The sequence below is a fragment of the Pseudophryne corroboree genome, chromosome 5 (assembly GCF_028390025.1).
Source record: "Pseudophryne corroboree isolate aPseCor3 chromosome 5, aPseCor3.hap2, whole genome shotgun sequence".
In the NCBI taxonomy this organism is placed as follows: Eukaryota; Metazoa; Chordata; class Amphibia; order Anura; family Myobatrachidae; genus Pseudophryne; species Pseudophryne corroboree.
The window spans coordinates 679402044-679425835 of record NC_086448.1 but is presented as its reverse complement, the minus strand read 5'-3'; the positions used below and the strand labels follow the sequence as shown (position 1 = coordinate 679425835).

General features: G+C 46.1%; 1 protein-coding gene and 1 long non-coding RNA gene across 4 annotated transcripts in view; one reads left to right on the top strand and one right to left on the bottom strand.

The window, feature by feature from the left end:
• Nucleotides 1-23792, top strand: part of TOX (thymocyte selection associated high mobility group box) — a 367184-nt gene that overhangs the window by 190911 nt on the left and 152481 nt on the right. For all 3 annotated transcript variants that reach the window (XM_063923770.1, XM_063923769.1, XM_063923768.1), the window contains one exon: nucleotides 21271-21513. In XM_063923770.1, the coding sequence (XP_063779840.1) occupies nucleotides 21271-21513 (243 nt within the window). The remainder of the gene's footprint in view (nucleotides 1-21270; nucleotides 21514-23792) is intronic.
• The window catches only part of LOC134928258 (uncharacterized), a 93507-nt gene that overhangs the window by 60799 nt on the left and 8916 nt on the right, over nucleotides 1-23792 (bottom strand). The gene's annotated exons all lie outside the window — the stretch shown is intronic.

Here is a 23792-nt window from a genome sequence, read left to right as displayed (position 1 = left end):
ATTTGGGATTTCAAAGAACGCACAGTTCTTTGCGGTGCTTTTGCCAGCTTGAGTCTTTTCAGTTTTCTAGCGAGAGGCTGAGTGCTTCCATCCTCATGTGAAGCTGAACCACTAGCCATGAACATAGGCCAGGGCCTCAGCCGTTCCTTGCCACTCCGTGTGGTAAATGGCATATTGGCAAGTTTACGCTTCTCCTCCGACAATTTTATTTTAGGTTTTGGAGTCCTTTTTTTTCTGATATTTGGTGTTTTGGATTTGACATGCTCTGTACTATGACATTGGGCATCGGCCTTGGCAGACGACGTTGCTGGCATTTCATCGTCTCGGCCATGACTAGTGGCAGCAGCTTCAGCACGAGGTGGAAGTGGATCTTGATCTTTCCCTAATTTTGGAACCTCAACTTTTTTGTTCTCCATATTTTATAGGCAGAACTAAAAGGCACCTCAGGTAAACAATGGAGATGGATGGATTGGATACTAGTATACAATTATGGACGGACTGCCACGGTTAGGTGGTATAAAAAAACCACGGTTAGGTGGTATATATTGTAATACAATTATGGATGGACGGACTGCCTGCCGAGTGCCGACACAGAGGTAGCCACAGCCGTGAACTACCGCACTGTACACTGGTTGATAAAGAGATAGTAGTATACTCGTAACAACTAGTATGACTGACTATGACGGTATAAAGAATGAAAAAAAAACCACGGTTAGGTGGTATATATTATAATACAATTATGGATGGACGGACTGCCTGCCGACTGCCGACACAGAGGTAGCCACAGCCGTGAACTACCGCACTGTACACTGGTTGATAAAGAGATAGTAGTATACTCGTAACAACTAGTATGACACTATGACGGTATAAAGAATGAAAAAAAAACCACGGTTAGGTGGTATATATTATAATAATACAATTATGGATGGACGGACTGCCTGCCGAGTTCCGACACAGAGGTAGCCACAGCCGTGAACTACCGCACTGTACACTGGTTGATAAAGAGATAGTAGTATACTCGTAACAACTAGTATGACTGACTATGACGGTATAAAGAATGAAAAAAAAACCACGGTTAGGTGGTATATATTGTAATACAATTATGGATGGACGGACTGCCTGCCGAGTTCCGACACAGAGGTAGCCACAGCCGTGAACTACCGCACTGTACACTGGTTGATAAAGAGATAGTAGTATACTCGTAACAACTAGTATGACTGACTATGACGGTATAAAGAATGAAAAAAAAACCACGGTTAGGTGGTATATATTGTAATACAATTATGGATGGACGGACTGCCTGCCGAGTTCCGACACAGAGGTAGCCACAGCCGTGAACTACCGCACTGTACACTGGTTGATAAAGAGATAGTAGTATACTCGTAACAACTAGTATGACTGACTATGACGGTATAAAGAATGAAAAAAAAACCACGGTTAGGTGGTATATATTATAATACAATTATGGATGGACGGACTGCCTGCCGACTGCCGACACAGAGGTAGCCACAGCCGTGAACTACCGCACTGTACACTGGTTGATAAAGAGATAGTAGTATACTCGTAACAACTAGTATGACACTATGACGGTATAAAGAATGAAAAAAAAAACACGGTTAGGTGGTATATATTATAATACAATTATGGATGGACGGACTGCCTGCCGACTGCCGACACAGAGGTAGCCACAGCCGTGAACTACCGCACTGTACACTGGTTGATAAAGAGATAGTAGTATACTCGTAACAACTAGTATGACTGACTATGACGGTATAAAGAATGAAAAAAAAACCACGGTTAGGTGGTATATATTATAATACAATTATGGATGGACGGACTGCCTGCCGACTGCCGACACAGAGGTAGCCACAGCCGTGAACTACCGCACTGTACACTGGTTGATAAAGAGATAGTAGTATACTCGTAACAACTAGTATGACACTATGACGGTATAAAGAATGAAAAAAAAACCACGGTTAGGTGGTATATATTATAATAATACAATTATGGATGGACGGACTGCCTGCCGAGTTCCGACACAGAGGTAGCCACAGCCGTGAACTACCGCACTGTACACTGGTTGATAAAGAGATAGTAGTATACTCGTAACAACTAGTATGACTGACTATGACGGTATAAAGAATGAAAAAAAAACCACGGTTAGGTGGTATATATTGTAATACAATTATGGATGGACGGACTGCCTGCCGAGTTCCGACACAGAGGTAGCCACAGCCGTGAACTACCGCACTGTACACTGGTTGATAAAGAGATAGTAGTATACTCGTAACAACTAGTATGACTGACTATGACGGTATAAAGAATGAAAAAAAAACCACGGTTAGGTGGTATATATTGTAATACAATTATGGATGGACGGACTGCCTGCCGAGTTCCGACACAGAGGTAGCCACAGCCGTGAACTACCGCACTGTACACTGGTTGATAAAGAGATAGTAGTATACTCGTAACAACTAGTATGACTGACTATGACGGTATAAAGAATGAAAAAAAAACCACGGTTAGGTGGTATATATTATAATACAATTATGGATGGACGGACTGCCTGCCGACTGCCGACACAGAGGTAGCCACAGCCGTGAACTACCGCACTGTACACTGGTTGATAAAGAGATAGTAGTATACTCGTAACAACTAGTATGACACTATGACGGTATAAAGAATGAAAAAAAAACCACGGTTAGGTGGTATATATTATAATACAATTATGGATGGACGGACTGCCTGCCGACTGCCGACACAGAGGTAGCCACAGCCGTGAACTACCGCACTGTACACTGGTTGATAAAGAGATAGTAGTATACTCGTAACAACTAGTATGACACTATGACGGTATAAAGAATGAAAAAAAAAACACGGTTAGGTGGTATATATTATAATACAATTATGGATGGACGGACTGCCTGCCGAGTGCCGACACAGAGGTAGCCACAGCCGTGAACTACCGCACTGTACACTGGTTGATAAAGAGATAGTAGTATACTCGTAACAACTAGTATGACTGACTATGACGGTATAAAGAATGAAAAAAAAACCACGGTTAGGTGGTATATATTATAATACAATTATGGATGGACGGACTGCCTGCCGACTGCCGACACAGAGGTAGCCACAGCCGTGAACTACCGCACTGTACACTGGTTGATAAAGAGATAGTAGTATACTCGTAACAACTAGTATGATACTATGACGGTATAAAGAATGAAAAAAAAACCACGGTTAGGTGGTATATATTATAATACAATTATGGATGGACGGACTGCCTGCCGACTGCCGACACAGAGGTAGCCACAGCCGTGAACTACCGCACTGTACACTGGTTGATAAAGAGATAGTAGTATACTCGTAACAACTAGTATGACACTATGACGGTATAAAGAATGAAAAAAAAACCACGGTTAGGTGGTATATATTATAATAATACAATTATGGATGGACGGACTGCCTGCCGACTGCCGACACAGAGGTAGCCACAGCCGTGAACTACCGCACTGTACACTGGTTGATAAAGAGATAGTAGTATACTCGTAACAACTAGTATGACTATGACGACGGTATAAAGAAAGAAAAAAAAATACCACGGTTAGGTGGTATATAATTATACAATTATGGATGGACGGACTGCCTGCCGAGTGCCGACTGCCGACACAGAGGTAGCCACAGCCGTGAACTACCGCACTGTACTGTGTCTGCTGCTAATATAGACTGGTTGATAAAGAGATAGTATACAACAATATACTACTATACTGGTGGTCAGGCACTGGTCACCACTAGTCACACTGGCAGTGGCACTCCTGCAGCAAAAGTGTGCACTGTTTAATTTTAAATTAATATAATATTATGTACTCCTGGCTCCTGCTATAACAACCTGCAGTGCTCCCCAGTCTCCCCCACAATTATTATAAGCTTTTATACATTGATGTGCAGCACACTGGGCTGAGCTGAGTGCACACAGACTGAGTCACACTGTGTGACTGCTGTGTATCGTTTTTTTCAGGCAGAGAACGGATATAGCAGAGAACGGATATATTAAATAAAAGTTAACTTAACAACAACTGCACTGGTCACTGTGGTAAACTCTGTCTGCACAATCTCTCTCTCTCTCTCTCTCTTCTAATCTATTCTAATGGAGAGGACGCCAGCCACGTCCTCTCCCTATCAATCTCAATGCACGTGTGAAAATGGCGGCGACGCGCGGCTCCTTATATAGAATCCGAGTCTCGCGAGAATCCGACAGCGTCATGATGACGTTCGGGCGCGCTCGGGTTAACCGAGCAAGGCGGGAAGATCCGAGTCGCTCGGACCCGTGAAAAAAAAAGTGAAGTTCGTGCGGGTTCGGATTCAAAGAAACCGAACCCGCTCATCTCTAGTGTTAATATCAGAAAACAAATGATGCTCGCAGCCTATGGAGTCGCAAGCAGAATTTGCCTACCGTAACTGGCAGATAAATGCGCAGTGCGAGCTGTCAGCGGCAACTCACATGGAATTGAATCTGCCCCTAAAGGGTATATTTACTAAATGTTGGTTTTGCTTTTTTGGGTGTTTTTCCTTCAGTTTTGCAATCCGCTTATTTACTAAAGGCTAATCAATGGGGAACCGAACAAATGACCAACTTTAGAACACAAAAGAACATCAGCTCACTATCTATGTTCTTCTAATTATGACAATAGAGATCCCGTATTGCGGTGGGGCAAACCTGCTTAAATAATAGACCTGTCTCTGGCAGGCAAGTTTATATGAAGCACTGCACATATCATTATCTGTGCAGGCTTTGTTTTATTAATATGATTTTTTTTTTTTAAGTGTGCTCCCCCCCCCCTCCTCCTCCAGTCATTAACCAGCCCTTGGCCTCTGAAGCTAGGCTGGTTTTGCAAATAGGGTATCTATAATGGTTTAAGCTCCCCCTTATTATTCAATAATCATCACTAAGCTGGGCAGCTGATGCTATAGCTATGACACACACAGCTCCAAACTGGTCAGCCCATGGCTGAAATCCCTGGGGAAGTGGGGACCTCCCAAAAAATGGGTTCCCTCCCTCCCCAAGGACAACCAACCCAGAGCTTTGGGTGCAGAGGTAATAGTAAACTTAAATAGTTCAATAATATTATTTTCCACAGGTGGACAACAGGGGGGTAATTCCGAGTTGTTCACTCGTTATATTTTTATCGCAACGGAGCGATTAGTCGCTAATGCGCATGCGCAATGTCCGCAGTGCGACTGCGCCAAGTAAATTTACAATGCAGTTAGGTATTTTACTCACGGCATTACGAGGTTTTTTCTTCGCTCTGGTGGTCGTAATGTGATTGACAGGAAGTGGGTGTTTCTGGGCGGAAACTGGCCGTTTTATGGGTGTGTGCGAAAAAACGCTACTGTTTCTGGGAAAAACGCGGGAGTGGCTGGAGAAACGGAGGAGTGTCTGGCCGAACGCTGGGAGTGTTTGTGACGTCAAACCAGGAACGAAACTGACTGAACTGATCGCAGTTGCCGAGTAAGTGTGGAGCTACTCAGAAACTGCTAAGAAGTGTCTATTAGCAATTTTGCTAATCTTTCGTTCGCAATTTTGATAAGCTAAGATTCACTCCCAGTAGGCGGCGGCTTAGCGTGTGCAAAGCTGCTAAAAGCAGCTTGCGAGCGAACAACTTGGAATGAGGGCCCAGGTCTTAGCAACCCTGCTCCAACACAATGGCATGTGCCCGCTGGCTCCTGTACTACACCCGTTAAAAAATATATTAAACAATGTACACAGACACCAATTTTGGTATTATTTTATTAAATACCCCCCCCATACACACACACACACACACACAATTTATTACAATAAAAAGCCCTCTTTCACCAATTACTCACACTATGTAGGGGGTCTTGTCCTCCTTGGTCCGCTGTGAATGAGAGGTAACTCAAGGACAGTCTCCATAGAAATGAATGGCGATGCACTGATTGATCAGTTCGCCACATTTCCCATACTCTGCCCAATCAGCTCATGTGCCCCTTCCTGTAGTATCAGCCACCCCGGCTGGTTCAGCCGGGTGGTCTTCAGTTTGCCGGCTGTCGGGATCCCGGCACACAGTGTACCAGCGCCGGAATCCCAACAGCCGGCATACCGACACTTTTTCTCCCTCTTGGGGGTCCACGACACCCCTGGAGGGAGAATAGATAGCGTGGCGCCCGTACTGCGCCACCGTGCCCGCAGCATGTCGAGCGCAGTGAGCCCGCAAGGGGATCATTTGCGCTCGCCCTGCTGTCTGTATGCCGACGGTCGAAATCACTAGCGCCGGTATGCTGGACGCCGGGAGCACGGCCGCCGGCATACCCTACTACACCCGGTTCAGCCTAGTGCTGGCTATTGGAAGATAGGGGAAACACTGCTTTACCCAACTTATTCTCCAGTACTAGCTTAAACTCAGGCACCCATGAATGATTAATGATTTGGATTTTTATTTTTGGACATTTTACACCATTTTAACAAAATTAATTAAATAAATCCTGCACAGATCATAGTGAGGATTGACGTCCGATTTTCTGCAAAATGGGGGGTTGAAATCCAAGTATTGATGGCAGATGACAAATGACAGTCAAAACCAAGACATAGTAAATACTGTTCTATTAAATTGTAGTCTACCTTTGATGCCCGTTGGTTGTCATTAGATAGCAAATCAAATACCCCTAAAGCAGGGTACACACTGTGATGTATGTTTTTGTCAATAGTGTGACGCAATGTACTGATTGTGTGTTGTACACAATGTACGATCCTGTGGACGATGGTGTCGTGTACCGTTACAGCGTGTCCCATCTGACGTGCAGCTCATGAGATGGGAAAATGCGATGAACGACCGCCGTGGAAGCACAGTTGCAGGCAAAGCCGTGAGTACCCCAGGACCCCGGTTTCTGGGGTGCCCCCTGGTGGGAGCTGCTTTTTTTTTTTAGAATATATATTTTTTTTACTTTTAAAATGGCAACGGATTTCGATTGGTGCAGGGGTCTGTCAGTCATCTTAGTGAGGACTCAATAGGAGGAGGAGGAAAAGGGGTGCAGTCACTGTCGGGTCTGGAACATCATAAGAGAGTTAGGGAGATATGTACTAAGCAGTGATAAAAGTGGAGAAGTGAGCCAGTGGAGAAGTTGCCTATGGCAATCAATCAGCTGCTCTGTATACTTTTATGGTATGCAAATTATAAATGTTATGTCAATGCTGATTGGTTGCCATGGGCAACTTCTCCACTGCCTCACTTTACCATTTTTATCACTGCTTAGTACATCCCCCCCTTAGCTCTCAGCTGTGCACCCACACGGAGAAAAAACATGCTGCTGTTTCTGCTGGGAGCAGGCACAGAGGCAGCAACTTCCCAGTCTCACTGACTGCCATGTCTGGGACGGATACAACACACTTTCAAAGTCTGCAGCTACAGGTACCCCTCCTGGTACACCTCCTCCTGACATGAACACGGCCCCTCCTGATCTTGGCATACCTCCTCCTGACATGGATATGCCCCCTTCTCGTCTGGGCATGCCCCTCCCATCATGGCGGCACCCCATCTCCCTGATGAAAGGCACAGACAAAAAAAATCACATTTATCAGTGGTGAGAGGAGAAGCTGATATAGGCAGCACAAGATCAAGGGTGTTTCTTCCTAGATAAAGCCTCTCCACACCCTGATCCCTGCCCTCATTAACAGGTCCCTATATCGCTGCCTGGTGACAGGTCCCTCCCTACCGCTTCCTAGTATGCCCCACACCCCTGCTGATCTCTGCCCTCAGTAACAAGTCCATATACCTCTGCCTAATAACAGGTCCCTACCTCTGCCTAATACCAATCCCTCAATCTCAGCTCTCAGTAACAGTTCCCTGCCTCTGCCTAGTAACAGGTCCATACTTCTGCCTAGTACTCCCCACCCCTGATCCCTGCCCTCAGTAACAGGACCCTACCTATGCCTAGTACTCCCCACACCCCTGATGCCTACTCTAAGTAACAGGTCCCTATACTTCTGCCAAGTAACAGGTCCCTACCTCTGCCTAGGACTCCCCACACCCTTGATCCCTGCCCTCAGTAACAGGTCCCTTTACCTCTTCCTAGGGGTTCGATATGAATGACCGGTACTGGTGATCCCGGTGATCAATATACTGATGCCAGGATCTCTATGTATGAAATCTTGACAGGAGTGAGTATGCTGTGCTAACTCCTGTACCCTACCCCCTAACCCAGTGGTTCTCAAACTTTTTTAAATCATGGCACCTTAGAGTGTCAGAATTTTTTTCACGGCACCCCAAGGCCAAACGTTTCTTATTAAGAAATTCAGAAAATATAAAATGAAGTATATTGTGTTTATATGTCATCCTTAGGTTCAGTTATGTGGTGAGGGACAGGATTCACTTCTGTTTGTCCACATATTTCATGATTGGCAGCCACAAGCACTTTTTTTGCCTGTTGATTATAAATAATTAGAATTGTTCATGGACCACCACCCCATGGCACCCCTGCAGTTCCCCGAGGCACCCCAGGGTGCCACGGTACACAGTTTGAGAACCACTTTCCTAACTCTAACTCCCTGCAGCCTATCCATAACCTCACCTCGGTTGTGCTTAAACCTAACACACACCCTCGCCCCGCTGCCTAACTCTAATCCTCCCCGTTTGCCTAAATTTACGCACCCCTCAGTGGTACCTAACTCTAATCCACCCTCCCCGCAGCCTAACCTTCCCACCCTCACAGCCCATCGGTGTCGGTTTTTCGACTGCAGGGATTATTGCAGCCAGGATCTTCACCGCATCCCCTTCCTAGTAACCGGTCCCTACCTCTGCCTAGTACTCCACACCCACCCCTCTCCGATCCCTGCCCACAGTAGTAGGCTCCTACCTCTACATAAAAATCTCAGTTGCCGTTGTGCTAAGAGAGTTGTTGCTGGTGGAACTGCCCTAGTGGAGAATCCAGAGTCTTCCCCCACTGCAGGAGTGCGAGTAAGACCTGCTGTCTCATGGAGGAGCGAGAGAAGGAGGCACACAGTGGGCACAAGAGGGTGAAGGCCCCCCTGTCTTAAGTGCCCCAGACACCCTGAAAACTTAATCCGGTCCTGATTGCAGGCACACACTATGCGATGCATATTATATATTGCTTAGTCACAAACCCATGTCCCCATGTCACACAAAAAAATTCTGTTTAGAAATTATTGAAGTGTTTTCAGACAGCTTTGAGTGCTCATATTAACCCCAGGCATTGGTGTCAGGGGTGTATCTAGTGGTCCGAGCGCCCCAGACAAAGTAAGGGACTGGCACCCTCCATATTTGAAATAGGAAAGGTGCATGTGCAAAAAAGGGACATGATCTTGTGGGAAAGGGGCATGACCATGCAATAGTTCCCCCAATTAAAATTATGCTACACAGTAGTAACCCTTATATACATCATGCCCACAGAGCAGTTCCCTTTACACATTATGCTCACACAGTACTTCTTATAAAACTGAGGAGATATCAGCGGGGCCTGGCCTGGCTGAGGACGCAATGCCACCCAAGGCCAGGTAGTATCAAATAGTAGTGGAAAGAAGTGCAGTACAGTGCACTACCCAGTGGTGAAAGTAGAAAAATTGGCGTGGCCAATGAAAATAGGGGCGTGATACACATATGACCCCAATACTGCAGTGCCAGATACACATATGCCCCCAATAGTGCCAGATACACATGCCCCCACAGTGCCAGATACGCATATGCCCTCACAGTGCTAGATATGCCCCCACAGTGCCAGATATACCCCCACGGTGCTAGATATGCCCCCACAGTGCCAGATATGCCCCACAGTGCTAGATATGCCCCCACAGTGCCAGATACACATATTCCCCCACATTGCCAGATATGCCCACACGTTGCCAGATATGCCCCCACAGTCATATAGTCATAGTCCCCATCCCAGCACATAGCCATAGTCCTCTCCCAGTAAATAGCCATAGCCTCCACCTCCCCAAGCAATAGCCGTAGTCCCCCAGCACATAGCCGTAGTCTCCACCTCTCCCAACACAGTCATACAGTAGTCCCCCCCCTCCCATCACATAACAATAGTTCCCTTCCAGCATACTGTAGATAGCCATAGTCCCCCCTCCCTGCACATTGCCCCTCACTTCGCCAAGCACATAGCCATAGTCCCCATCCCCCTTCCAGCATATAGCTGTAGTCCGCCCTTAGCACATTGTAGTAGTCTCCCCCACTCCCAGCACATACATAGCCTCCCCACACAGCACATAGCCCTAGTCCCCACCGCACAACATCCCAGCAGATAGCCGTAGTGTCTGGCAATACCTGCTGTGCCGAACTGCCTGGGTTTGGGGGCGGAGGATCGCTCTGCAGGCAGGAGCTGGCGCCGGTGTCAGGCACCGCACCAAACTACGTGAAGAAACTGAAAAAAAACTACAGCTCCCAGCAGCCATTGCTGCCGGGAGCTCCCGAAAGCAAGGGTTGCTGGGAGCTGTAGGTTTTTTTTCAGTTTCTTCCCTGTAGTGTATTGCAGTTCCGGACACCGTCACCAGCTCCTGCCTGCTGAGCGATCCCCCATCCTCCATCCTCCTTCCCAGGCAATGCACAGGCAGCTCGGCACAGCAGGTATTGCCAGACACTACGGCTTAAGGGATTCCACCCATTGGCCGAGGGTGGCACCGTCAGGTGGCGCCCCCTGCTCAGCTGGCGCTCCTGGCGAGTGCCATCCTGGCCACTGGGTAGATACACCCCTGATTGGCGTTTTTTTAAATGGTGCAGGGTGGGCCCATACTGCACACCTTGCACCCATATCATTATACTTACCCCTCCGGAGTCCATGGCGGCCAGAGCTATAGACCTAAATCAACAGGAGAATGGTGCGATGCTCATTTTTCTGGTAATTTGCACATGTGCAATAGATACAATATGACCCCGGGGACAGGCACAGGTGCCATGTTCCCTTAGATGTGCGAGTGCACAGCAGACTCTGGCACACAGCCAGAGTCTATAGCGCTGCACCACTGACAGAGAGGAGCTCCCTCTTTTCTTAATCCGCCTCTGATCCCAGGTGACCTTGTATTTTTCTACATGTCCACGCATTTTTTTAAAAAACAGCAATCGCTTATTTGCTTTATTTTTTAAGGACTATGGGGGGGTCATTCTGACCCATTCGCACGCAGCGGTTCATCGCCTCAATTGAGGCAATTTGACATAACTGCTCCCGAAGTGTGGGCACGGAACTATTTGTGTATATATGCCTGCATTGATGAATCAGTCTATTAATATCAGATAATCTTGCTGTATTTATACAAAAGTCACACTCATCTAGTCCACTGGCATGTTTACTACACATCAGCTCTTCCATGTTTTTCTCTATTTCCTGTACTGTAGGTCATTGCTGACTGAGGCTCAAACAAGGGCAGCAGCTCAATTTATTTCCTAGAGTTATGAATTTCACTTGCCTGGATTGTAATAGGAGCGCATTATTACTGAAAATGCCATATATAGGGGGTCATTTCGAGTTGTTCGCTTGTTATTTTTTTCTCGCAACGGAGCGATTAGTCGCTAATGCGCATGCGCAATGTCCGCAGTGCGACTGCGCCAAGTAAATTTGCTATGCAGGTAGGTATTTTACTCACTGCATTACGAGGTTTTTTTCTTCGTTCTGGTGATCGTAATGTGATTGACAGGAAGTGAGTGTTTCTGGGCGGAAACTGGCCGTTTTATGGGAGTGTGTGAAAAAACGCTACCGTTTCTGGGAAAAACGCGGGAGTGGCTGGAGAAACGGAGGAGTGTCTGGGCGAACGCTGGGTGTGTTTGTGACGTCAAACCAGGAACGACAAGCACTGAACTGATCGCACTGGCAGAGTAAGTCTCGAGCTACTCAGAAACTGCACAGAGAAGTCTTCGCAATATTGCGAATCTTTCGTTCGCAATTTTGATAAGCTAAGATTCACTCCCAGTAGGCGGCGGCTTAGCGTGTGCAAAGCTGCTAAAAGCAGCTTGCGAGCGAACAACTCGGAATGACCCCTCATAGTCATTAATAGTATATACATACTTTATATAGGGGAGATTAAGCACCCACAGAGCTGGCTCCTATAGTACATGAATATGAATTCTGGAGAATAAATTTGTAATTTTTAAAAATCTGACATTTCTCTGACGTCCTAAGTGGATGCTGGGACTCCGTAAGGACCATGGGGAATAGCGGCTCCGCAGGAGACTGGGCACAACTAAAGAAAGCTTTAGGACTACCTGGTGTGCACTGGCTCCTCCCACTATGACCCTCCTCCAGACCTCAGTTAGAATCTTGTGCCCGGCTGAGCTGGATGCACACTAGGGGCTCTCCTGAGCTCCTAGAAAAGAAAGTATATTTTAGGTTTTTTATTTTCAGTGAGATCTGCTGGCAACAGACTCACTGCTACGAGGGACTAAGGGGAGAAGAAGCGAACCTACCTGACTGGAGATAGTTTGGGCTTCTTAGGCTACTGGACACCATTAGCTCCAGAGGGATCGAACACAGGACCCGACCTCGATCGTTCGGTCCCGGAGCCGCGCCGCCGTCCCCCTTACAGAGCCAGAAGCATGAAGATGGTCCTGAAAATCGGCGGCAGAAGACTTCGGTCTTCAACAAGGTAGCGCACAGCACTGCAGCTGTGCGCCATTGCTCCTCATGCACGCCTCACACTCCGGTCACTGATGGGTGCAGGGCGCTGGGGGGGGGCGCCCTGAGCAGCAATATTAACACCTTGGCTGGCAAAAGAAAATAACAATATATAGTCCCAGAGCCTATATATGTGATAAATACCCCTGCCAGAATCCATAAAAAAAGCGGGAGAAAAGTCAGCCGAAAAAGGGGCGGGGCTATCTCCCTCAGCACACTGGCGCCATTTTTTCTTCACAGTGCAGCTGGAAGACAGCTCCCCAGGCTCTCCCCTGTAGTTTTCAGGCTCAAAGGGTTAAAAAGAGAGGGGGGGCACTAAATTTAGGCGCAATATTGTGTATACAAGCAGCTATTGGGAAAAAAAATCACTCAGTTATAGTGTTAATCCCTGCATTATATATAGCTCTGGTGTGTGCTGGCATACTCTCTCTGTCTCCCCAAAGGACTTTGTGGGGTCCTGTCCTCAGTCAGAGCATTCCCTGTGTGTGTGCGGTGTGTCGGTACGGCTGTGTCGACATGTTTGAGGAGGAAGGTTATGTGGAGGCGGAGCAGATGCCGATAAATGTGATGTCACCCCCTGGGGGGCCGACACCAGAGTGGATGGATAGGTGGAAGGTATTAAACGACAGTGTCAACTCCTTACATAAAAGGCTGGATGACGTAACAGCTGTGGGACAGCCGGCTTCTCAGCCCGCGCCTGCCCAGGCGTCTCAAAGGCCATCAGGGGCTCAAAAACGCCCGCTACCTCAGATGGCAGACACAGATGTCGACACGGAGTATGACTCCAGTGTCGACGAGGTTGAGACATATACACAATCCACTAGGAATATACGTTGCATGATCTCGGCAATGAAAAAATGTGTTACACATTTCTGACATTAACCCAGGTACCACATAAAAAGGGGTTTTATGTTTGGGGAGAAAAAGCAGACAGTGTTTTGTTCCCCCATCAGATGAGTGAATGAAGTGTGTGAAGAAGCGTGGGTTCCCCCGATAAGAAACTGGTAATTTCTAAAAAGTTACTGATGGCGTACCCTTTCCCGCCAGAGATATCCCCTAGGGTGGATAAGGCGCTCACACGTTTGTCAAAAAAGGTGGCACTGCCGTCTTAGAATACGGCCACTTTGAAGGAGCCTGCTGATAAAAAGCAGGAGGCTATCCTGAAGTCTGTATATACACACTAAGGTACTATACTGAGACCTGCAAATACCTCAGCATGAATAGTGCTGCTGCAGCGTGGTCTATTACCCTGTCAGGACAGGGATACTATTAGCTAACATAGAGCATATTAAAGACGTCGTCTTATATATGAGGGATGCACAGAGGGATATTTGCCGGCTGGCATCCAGGATTAATGCAATGTCCATTCTGCCAGGAGGGTATTAGGGACCCGGCAGTGGACAGGCGATGCTGACTTTAGAAGGCACATGAAGATTCTGCCTTATAAGGGTGAGGAATTGTTTGGGGATGGTCTCTGGGACCTCATATCCACAGCAACTGCTGGGAAGGAAAAATTTACCTCAAGTTTCCTCGCAGCCTAAGAAAGCACCGTATTATAAGGTACAGTCCTTTCGGCTTCAGAAAAGCAAGCGGATCAAAGGCGCTTCCTTTCTGCACAGAGACAAGGGAAGAGGGAAAAAGCTGCACCAGACAGCCAGTTCCCAGGATCAAAAATCTTCCCCCGCTTCCTCTGAGTCCACCGCATGATGCTGGGGCTCCACAGGTGGAGCCAGGTGTGGTGGGGGCGCGTCTCGGGAACTTCAGCGACCAGTGGGCTCACTCACAGGGGGTTCCCTGGGTTCTGCAAGTAGTATCACAGGGATACAAGCTGGAGTTCGAGGCGACTCCCCCTCGCCGTTACCTCAAATCAGCCTTGCCTGCTGCCCTCGAGGAGAGGTAGTACTGGCGGCAGTTCACAAGCTGTACTTCCAGCAGGTGATAATCAAGGTACCCCTCCTTCAACAAGGCCGGGGTTACTATTCCACAATGTTTGTGGTACCGAAACCAGACGGTTCGGTGAGACCCATTCTAAAATTGAAATCCTTGAACACTTATATACGAAGGTTCAAGTTCAAAATGGAATCGCTCAGGGCGGTTATTGCAAGCCTGGACGAAGGGGATTACATGGTATCACTGGACATCAAGGATGCTTACCTGCATGTTCCCATTTACCCTCCTCACCAGGAGTACCTCAAAATTGTGGTACAGGACTGTCATTACCAATTCCAGACGTTGCCGTTGGTCTGTCCCCGGCACCAAGGGTATTTACCAAGGTAATGGCCGAAATGATGATACTCCTTCGAAAAAAGGGAGTTATAATTATCCCGTACTTGGACGATCTCCTTATAAAGGCGAGGTCCAGGGAGCAGTTGTTCGTCGGAGTAGCACTATCTCGGGAAGTGCTACAACAGCATGGCTGGATTCTGAATAGTCCAAAGTTGCAGCTGGTTCCTACGACGCGTCTACTGTTCCTGGGTATGGTTCTGGACACAGAACAGGAAAAAGGGTTTCTCCCGGAGGAGAAGGCCAAGGAGTTGTCATCTCTAGTCAGAGACCTCCTAATACAAATACAGGTGTCGGTGCATCAATGCACGCGGGTCCTGGGAAAGATGGTAGCTTCTTACGAAGAAATTCCATTCGGCAGGTTCCATGCAAGGATCTTCCAGTGGGATCTGTTGGACAAGTGGTCCGGGTCGCATCTTCAGATGCATCGGCTGATAACCCTGTCTCCAAGGGCCAGGGTGTCGCTGTTGTGGTGGCTGCAGAGTGCTCATCTTCTAGAGGGCCGCAGATTCAGCATACAGGACTGGGTCCTAGTGACCACGGATGCCAGCCTTCGAGGCTGGGGGGCAGTCACACAGGGAAGAAACTTCCAGGGACGGTGGTCAAGTCAGGAAACTTCCCTACACATAGATATTCTGGGACTAAGGGCCATTCACAATGCCCTAAGTCAGGCTAGACCCCTGCTTCAACACCAGCCGGTGCTGATCCAGTCAGACAACATCACGGCGGTCGCCCATGTAAACCAGCAGGGTGGCACAAGAAGCAGGATGGTGATGGCAGAAGCCACAAGGATTTTCCGACGGGTGGAAAATCATGTGCTAGCACTGTCAGCAGTATTCATTCCCGGAGTGGACAACTGGGAAGCAGACTTTCTCAGCAGGCACGACCTCCACCCGGGAGAGTGGGGACTTCATCCAGAAGTCTTCAAAATGATTGTACACCATTGGGAAAGGCCACAGGTGGACATGACGGCGTCCCGCCTCAACAAAAAGCTAAAAAGATAATGCGCAAGGCCAAGGGACCCTCAGGCGATAGCTGTGGACGCTCTAGTGACACCGTGGGTGTACCAGTCGGTGTATGTGTTCCTTCCTTTGCCTCTCATACCCAAGGTACTGAAAATACTAAGAAGGAGAGGAGTAAGAACTATACTCGTGGTTCCGGATTGGCCAAGAAGAGCTTGGTACCCAGAACTTCAAGAAATGATCTCAGAGGACCCATGGCCTCTGCCGCTCAGACAGGACCTGCTGCAGCAGGGGCCCTGCCTGTTCCAAGGCTTACCACGGCTGTGTTTGACGGCATGGCGGTTGAACACCGGATCCTAAAGGAAAAAGGCATTCCGGAGGAAGTCATTCCTACGCTGATTAAGGCTAGGAAAGATGTGATCGCAAAATATTATCACCGAATATGGCAAAAATATGTTGCGTAGTGTGAGGCCAGGAAGGCCCCAACGGAGGAATTTCAACTGGGTCGATTTCTGCACTTCCTACAGTCAGGAGTGACTATGGGCCTAAAATTGGGTTCCATTAAGGTCCAGATTTCGGCTCTGTACATTTTCTTCCAAAAAGAACTGGCTTCACTGCCTGAGGTTCAGACTTTTGTTAAGGGAGTGCTGCATATTCAACCCCCGTTTGTGCCTCTAGTAGCACCTTGGGATCTCAACGTGGTGTTGGATTTCCTGAAGTCGCATTGGGTTGAGCCACTTAAATCCGTAGAGCTAAAATACCTCACGTGGAAAGTGGTCATGCTGTTGGCCTTGGCGTCGGCCTGGCGTGTATCAGAATTGGCGGCTTTGTCATGCAAAAGCCCTTATCTGATTTTCATATGGATAGGGCGGAATTGAGGACTCGTTCCCAATTCCTTCCTAAGGTGGTATCAGCTTTTCATGTGAACCAACCTATTGTGGTGCCTGCGGCTACGTGGGACTTGGAGGACTCCAAGTTACTGGACGTAGTCAGGGCCCTGAAAATATATGTTTCCAGGACGGCTGGAGTCAGGAAAACTGACTCGCTATTTATCCTGTATGCACCCAACAAGCTGGGTGCTCCTGCTTCAAAGCAGACTATTGCTCGCTGGATCTGTAGTACGATTCAGCTTGCACATTCTGCGGCTGGACTGCCGCATCCTAAATCAGTGAAAGCCCATTCCACGAGGAAGGTGGGCTCTTCTTGGGCGGCTGCCCGAGGGGTCTCGGATCTACAACTTTGCCGAGCAGCTACTTGGTCGGGGTCAAACAAAATTCTACAAGGACCTAGAGTTTGCCCATTTGGTGCTGCAGAGTCATCCGCACTCTCCCGCCCGTTTGGGAGCTTTGGTATAATCCCCATGGTCCTTACGGAGTCCCAGCATCCACTTAGGACGTCAGAGAAAATAAGATTTTACTCACCAGTAAATCTATTTCTCGTAGTCCGTAGTGGATGCTGGGCGCCCATCCCAAGTGCGGATTGTCTGCAATACTTGTATATAGTTATTGCCTAACTAAAGGGTTATTGTTATGAGCTATCTGTAGTGAGGCTCAGTTATATTTCATACTGTTAACTGGGTATAATATCACGAGTTATACGGTGTGATTGGTGTGGCTGGTATGAGTCTTACCCGGGATTCAAAATCCTTTTCCTATTGTGTCAGCTCTTCCGGGCACAGTATCCTAACTGAGGTCTGGAGGAGGGTCATAGTGGGAGGAGCCAGTGCACACCAGGTAGTCCTAAAGCTTTCTTTATTTGTGCCCAGTCTCCTGCGGAGGCTCTATTCCCCATGGTCCTTACGGAGTCCCAGCATCCACTACGGACTACGAGAAATAGATTTACCGGTGATTAAAATCTTATTTTTTCCTTGTGCTTTGTTTCTCCAGTAAAATTATAATTACTGCTGTCATATTTCATGTTATGATAATAGTTAAGGATAGTAATTGTAATTGTCATTGCTAAGAGTGACTTAACTCAGTCATTGGGCCAGATGCATCATCGCTTAAAAAGTGATAAAATGTAGAGTGAAAAAAAGTACCAGACAATCAGCTCCTAACTACCATTTTTCAAACTCAGCCTGTGACATAGTAGTTAGGACCTGATTGGATGGTACTTTTTCACTCTCCATTTTATCACTTTCCAAGCGTTGATGCATCTAGCCCATTATCTTTATTGTGTTTTGTCTGCTATTTATATTGTTGCAAGAGGTGTAAACCAATTAGTGGATCAGTATGAAAAAGCGGAGGCCGTGATTCCGGGTGTCAGTATACCGACATCGGGATCCCGGCCACTGGTATGCTGGCAGCGGGGTGAGCACTAGAAAGCCCCTTGCAAGCTTGCTGTACTTGCCACAGGTTATATTCTCCCTCCATAGGTGTCGTGGACACCCGCAGAGGGATAAAATTCTGTGGCGCCTGGATTCTGGGGGCAGTATTTCACCGCTAGTCGGGATTCCATCACCCTACTGTAGTGTACTGTATCACATCAACACCCAGCTGTTGTGCTGGGCATGTGCATGATGTCACAAAAACCATGAGCTCTCAATGGGATCTATTCTTGAAGCAGTGAAAAGAGTGGAGAAGTGAGTCAAGTTGACCATGGCAACCAATCAGCTTTTAAGTAACATTTGTCAAGTTCATGCTATAAAATTATACGTAGCAGCTGATTGGTTGCCATGGGCAACTTCTCTACTGGCTCACTTCTCCATTCTTTTCACTGCTTCATAAATAGACCCCAATTTAAGAGAACCGCACATGCACAAAGACATGATTGGGAGATCTTGGCAGAACTGAAAAGTAACACATAGCACTATCCTCAGATGTATGTGTGCCCATACTGTTTGTTGTCATAGCTGGCTTTCATGGCAGCTTTATTAACAGCTGAACTATCTGATTTCTCTATTTTCTGTCTCTTCATACATTTTGGAGAAACAGTAACAACCCTTGTTTTAGTGGAAACATAATAAAAAAGGGTTGTCACCACTTCATACATTTGCACCAATATTACTTAGAAAGCCATCTTATACATTTTATCGCTAATGAAGCAGGGATGTGGCCAAACCAGTAGAGTATTGCTTTACTCCATATATTGTATACAATATGTTAGCAGAAGCTTGCGGTACAGTGCAGAGAAACTATTATAAGTCACAATTTCCCTGCTTGATAGTCTCTCCTGTCCTGTTACCAGCATAAGCTAAAGAAGATGAGATCGCTCAGAAAGGAGAGAGGAATATTGGGCCTAATTCAGACCTGATCGCTGTTGTGCGAAATAGCACAGCAGCCGACTATCACATGACTGCACATACACACGGATCATTATGCGAAAAAATCTTTTTTTTTATCGCTAGGCGAACGCAGGCTGATTGACAGGAAGCTGGCGTTTAGGGGTGGTAACTGGCTGTTTTCTGGGAGTGTCAGGAAAAATGCAGGCGTTCCCAAGCCTTTTCAGGGAGGGTGTGTGACGTCAGCTCCGGCACCGATCAGCCTGTTTGTATCGCACTGTAGGAGTAAGTCCTGGGCTACACACAGACTGCACAGAATGGAAAAATCAGTAGATGTTGAGTGAGATGCGAATGGATTTGCAAATGTCCACTAACTGGCGAAGTTTTTGCATGGCGTACGCATGCATTCACACACTTGCACGGACCGGGTTTTCACTCTTTATGGGCAGCGGCTGTCTGATTGCAGCCCTCTGCAAAATCACAGGTCTGAATTAGGCCCATTGTTTTATGGCATTTCTAGCTCATTGCGATACGCACTTTAAATTCTAATCTATCCGAGTGATATTTAGGTATTTTGGTAATATCAATAAATCATTCAGCACTTGTTCACTACACCACACTGATGTCTCACTATAGTGTGCACTTCTTTATTTGAATGTCAAGATTTATGTGTGGCAGCAGTGGACAGAAGTACTCCTTTGAGGTAGTAGCACTGAGAATGGAACAACGTTAGCAATATAACTGTTGGATGATCTATGTTGACAGAGCTAATGAGTGGAGCGTAGCGTACATAAAGTATGGATATATAAGTTGGCATCACATTACCCATACTACCAACATATGGAATTAGCAAAAGCTAATATATATATATATATATATATATATATATATACATACACAAAAGTATAGCCCGGAGGGCGCTAGAGCATCACAATCAATTGTCCATATATGAATCCATATGATCTTATGGATTTAGACGTCTTAATGCTTTCAATGATGTTGTTAATGGACTTGATTACAATCCCAACTTGAAGTGGATATTCTGATCTCTTTCGGATCCAATGTTCAGTTATGCTCAGCCAAATAATTTACCTACAAAATACCCTCTCACCAAGAAATGTAGACACCCAAAATATAACCTTTGATTAGTAAAATTCCGATGTTTATTCGTAACATCCAACATAAAATCTATAATGTATAGTATTTTCTACATTATATACAAGGTGTACTAGAAGGAACAACCAGATTACATTAAAACAGATGGAAACAAAAGTGCCACCCAACAACCCAGGAGGTGAGCTCAGTGTGAGCTCAGTGTCAGGTGACTCTCCAATGTATACTGGGTATCCTAATCACCTTGATTCTTTAAAACCCTACACGTTTCGTCCCTGTAACAGGACTTTTTCAGGGGTATATATAAATCTAAAATGTTATAGTACGGTGGATGTTTAATAATCTCCATCTGCCTATCAACAATTCAATGGGCAAGTTAATATTGCCAATAATGGCGAAGAAGATGTAACAACTTCGCTGGCCCAATAGGATTAATAGATTATACACTCCCAAAGTTGTAGTTATTTATTACAGGGGGAGGAATTGTAGTTCCAATTTAACACCACTGATCAGACATGTCCCAGGGAATCCAGAGGCACAAAGAACTGTGTGAGCCTGCAGTGATCCTAACACCTCAGTGTCTGTAGTGCATATATATATATATATATATTCTGTCTACTGTGTTATATGAATTTATGCTATCCTGAAGCAGCTTTATTAAAAACCTCTGGTCGCATATGTTGGCAATACGGTAAACGCTTCTCTGATCAAATGTTGATTTTGTAAATTACATTTGTTTTCCCTAGACCTTCCGAAAAAAATATTCAGCAACAATTCAACTCTGTGAGAATCTTAATGGGACCCTAGGAATTTATTAAATGATTTTTGATTCTTGAGAAAACTGAGCTTAATGGAAATTCTACAAATGCCTGACTTTGTTATGCCTTTGGGGAACAAGAGTTCCAAACAAAACACTATAAGAGCAGCACCATCATCTATTAAGGTTTACATTGTGCTTTTATTGAGTAAATATGACCTGACTTGAAAATCTAAATATGTTTATGATTAATAGAAATAATATATGTATATGTATTTTGTATTTTCACCCTACAGTCTTACCCTGGCCACAGTCTAGAGAATGAAGACTTTAACATCCCACCTATCACACCACCGTCACTACCAGAGCATGCGCTAGTCCCTCTGTCGGAGGCGGAAACAGGATACCAGTCCCTCTGTCATCCAATGGCTCAGAATGGTCTACTTCAGTTTCATCCACAAAATATGGATTTGCCAGCAATTACAGTATCAAGCATGCTGGGCCAAGATGGTTCTCTTATTTCCAACTCCCTTTCAGTGGTAAGATATACTGCATTTTAGTGGAATGTGAAATTAATGAAAATGACCCAGCTTGCAAAACCTGTTCACCATGCTGACTTATTGATGTTAATTATACCCCTTTCACACTGCCAATGCCGGATCCCACCCGGGAATTGGAAACGGATCCTTCCCGGGTGGGATCCGGCATTGGCAACTGCTGCAGGCTTTCCCGACCCGGCAATATGCCGGGCGGGTTGCCATAGCAGTGGGGGGCGGAGGTGAAGGCGGCGCTGGGAGATGAGCTAGATAGGGAGAGGCGTAAACAGGTTCCGGGTCGCATCGACCCGGGAGCCCGTTTACGCAGCCACTGACCCGGTATTCAACCCGGGTATAACACTGCTTTATACCCGGGTTGATTTGCCGGGTCAGGCGACCTGGGATTTCGGCTATGCCCCTTTCACACCGCACGCCGACCCGTGTCGACCCGGCAATATGCCGGATCGATACCAGGTTATTTGTGTGGTGTGAAAGGGGTATTATACATAGAGGGTAAATCCAATTAGCCACGAAAATCTTCCGAAGGAGTAAGTATGGGCATATTCAGTTAACTCTGCAGGCTGATTGCTACGTCCGGACTGATTAGTTAGCAGGGATTGCCATGCGTGTGAATCCCGAGTGGGGAACTAAATGAAGCTGCAAGGAAACATCAGCAAAAAAATGGTAAAATAGGGGTTCACGTGTGGAGAAAACACATTGTTTCCACAATTTATGCAGAATCAGTGTGTTTCTGTTCGGGGATCCCCAATTTTAGGCGCAGGTAAAGGTTATTTAATTGAATAGCCTTTGCCTGCGATGCAGAGATTTTCGAGGGCAATTAGCTGCTAATTCAATAAGCATGTTACAGTACCACTGGAATCATGGATTTTACACGCCATCACAACTCCAACTTGTACTTCCCGCAGTTTGTACTGCAATGTTCTAGTTTTATTTCAGTATACATACATCTATGTATTTTCATAAATCTAGCCTCAGTACGCCATGCAGCATGAGATGACTGGTGCAAGTGATCCGCGCCTGGTCCAGTGCAACTTTGCAGAAAATGTGTCTTAGACACAATGTGATGTGACTAGGACACACCAGGAGACTCTGCTGATTAATGACATGCAACACTTGTGTGACTGAGTCTGTATACGACACTAGCAGAGCCTCATGGGACCTGGCGTGCCGAGAGGGGTTGCTTGGTGCGACTGCAGCAATGATGTATGAGAGTCATCTGTATTTCGATTTTTTTCTTCAAACAGATAAAAGTTTTTTTTGAAGATGTTTAAGTATATAAAATGTATTTATAATGTACATTTGTTGTATTTTTAAGTATTATTAATTTATTTTATTTGTTACATTTTAAGAGACAATTTCATTAAAAAAAAATAGCATTTTAAAGGGATATTTTTTATTCAAAAGTAAGTGACAGTACATCCAAATGAGGTGCCACGCCAAAGGCAAACTATTTGTACTTTCCCATACTGTACATCCACCTAACCAAACAGCCACCCCGGTCCTCTACATTACTCCTGGTAATCAAAACACAGCAGCACTGACACATACTCATACAGTATCTGACATGTTCTACTCAGGATGAATTTTTCATAGTGGTATCATTATTTTAGGAGTATGGGGAATATGTATGCAGAGATAAAGTACCAACCAATCAGCTCCTGACATTTTTAAACACAGTATGTAAAATGACAGTTAGGAGCTGATTGGTTGGTAATTTTTCTCTCTCCACTTTGTGTCTCTCCAAGGTTTGATACATATCCCCTTATGTGATTATAGTCAATATCAGCTTGTATGGCATCCACAGTCTGACTTTATGTTTGTATTATGCTGGGTACACACTGGTCAATATATCATCAGTTTCGCTAGTGGGTTGGAGGGTATGTACACCCTATGGGTGGTATTCAAATGATATATCACGCTCAACCTCCTTTCTAAAGTGATCCCCATTGTCGCGCATATCACGCCCATAGTAATCAGGTTTAGCTGCGTAAAGGGTTGGGCGCCCTCGCTACCCCGGGGGTAGCAAGCTGAAATGATTATACCACGCATGTCAGCATAAACAGAACGGGTGTAGAAGGGGGTGAAAAGAATTGAATACTGCCCTATATGTCTGTGAATGACGTCATTCACAGGCATATCGCATCTGCCTTGCATCATAGAAGCCGTAGTGCGTACTCAGCCTTAGTAAATAATACAAGAATGCAAAAAAATGTATCTAGTAACCAAAATATAAATTTCACCACCTGGATGGGGAAGAGGTA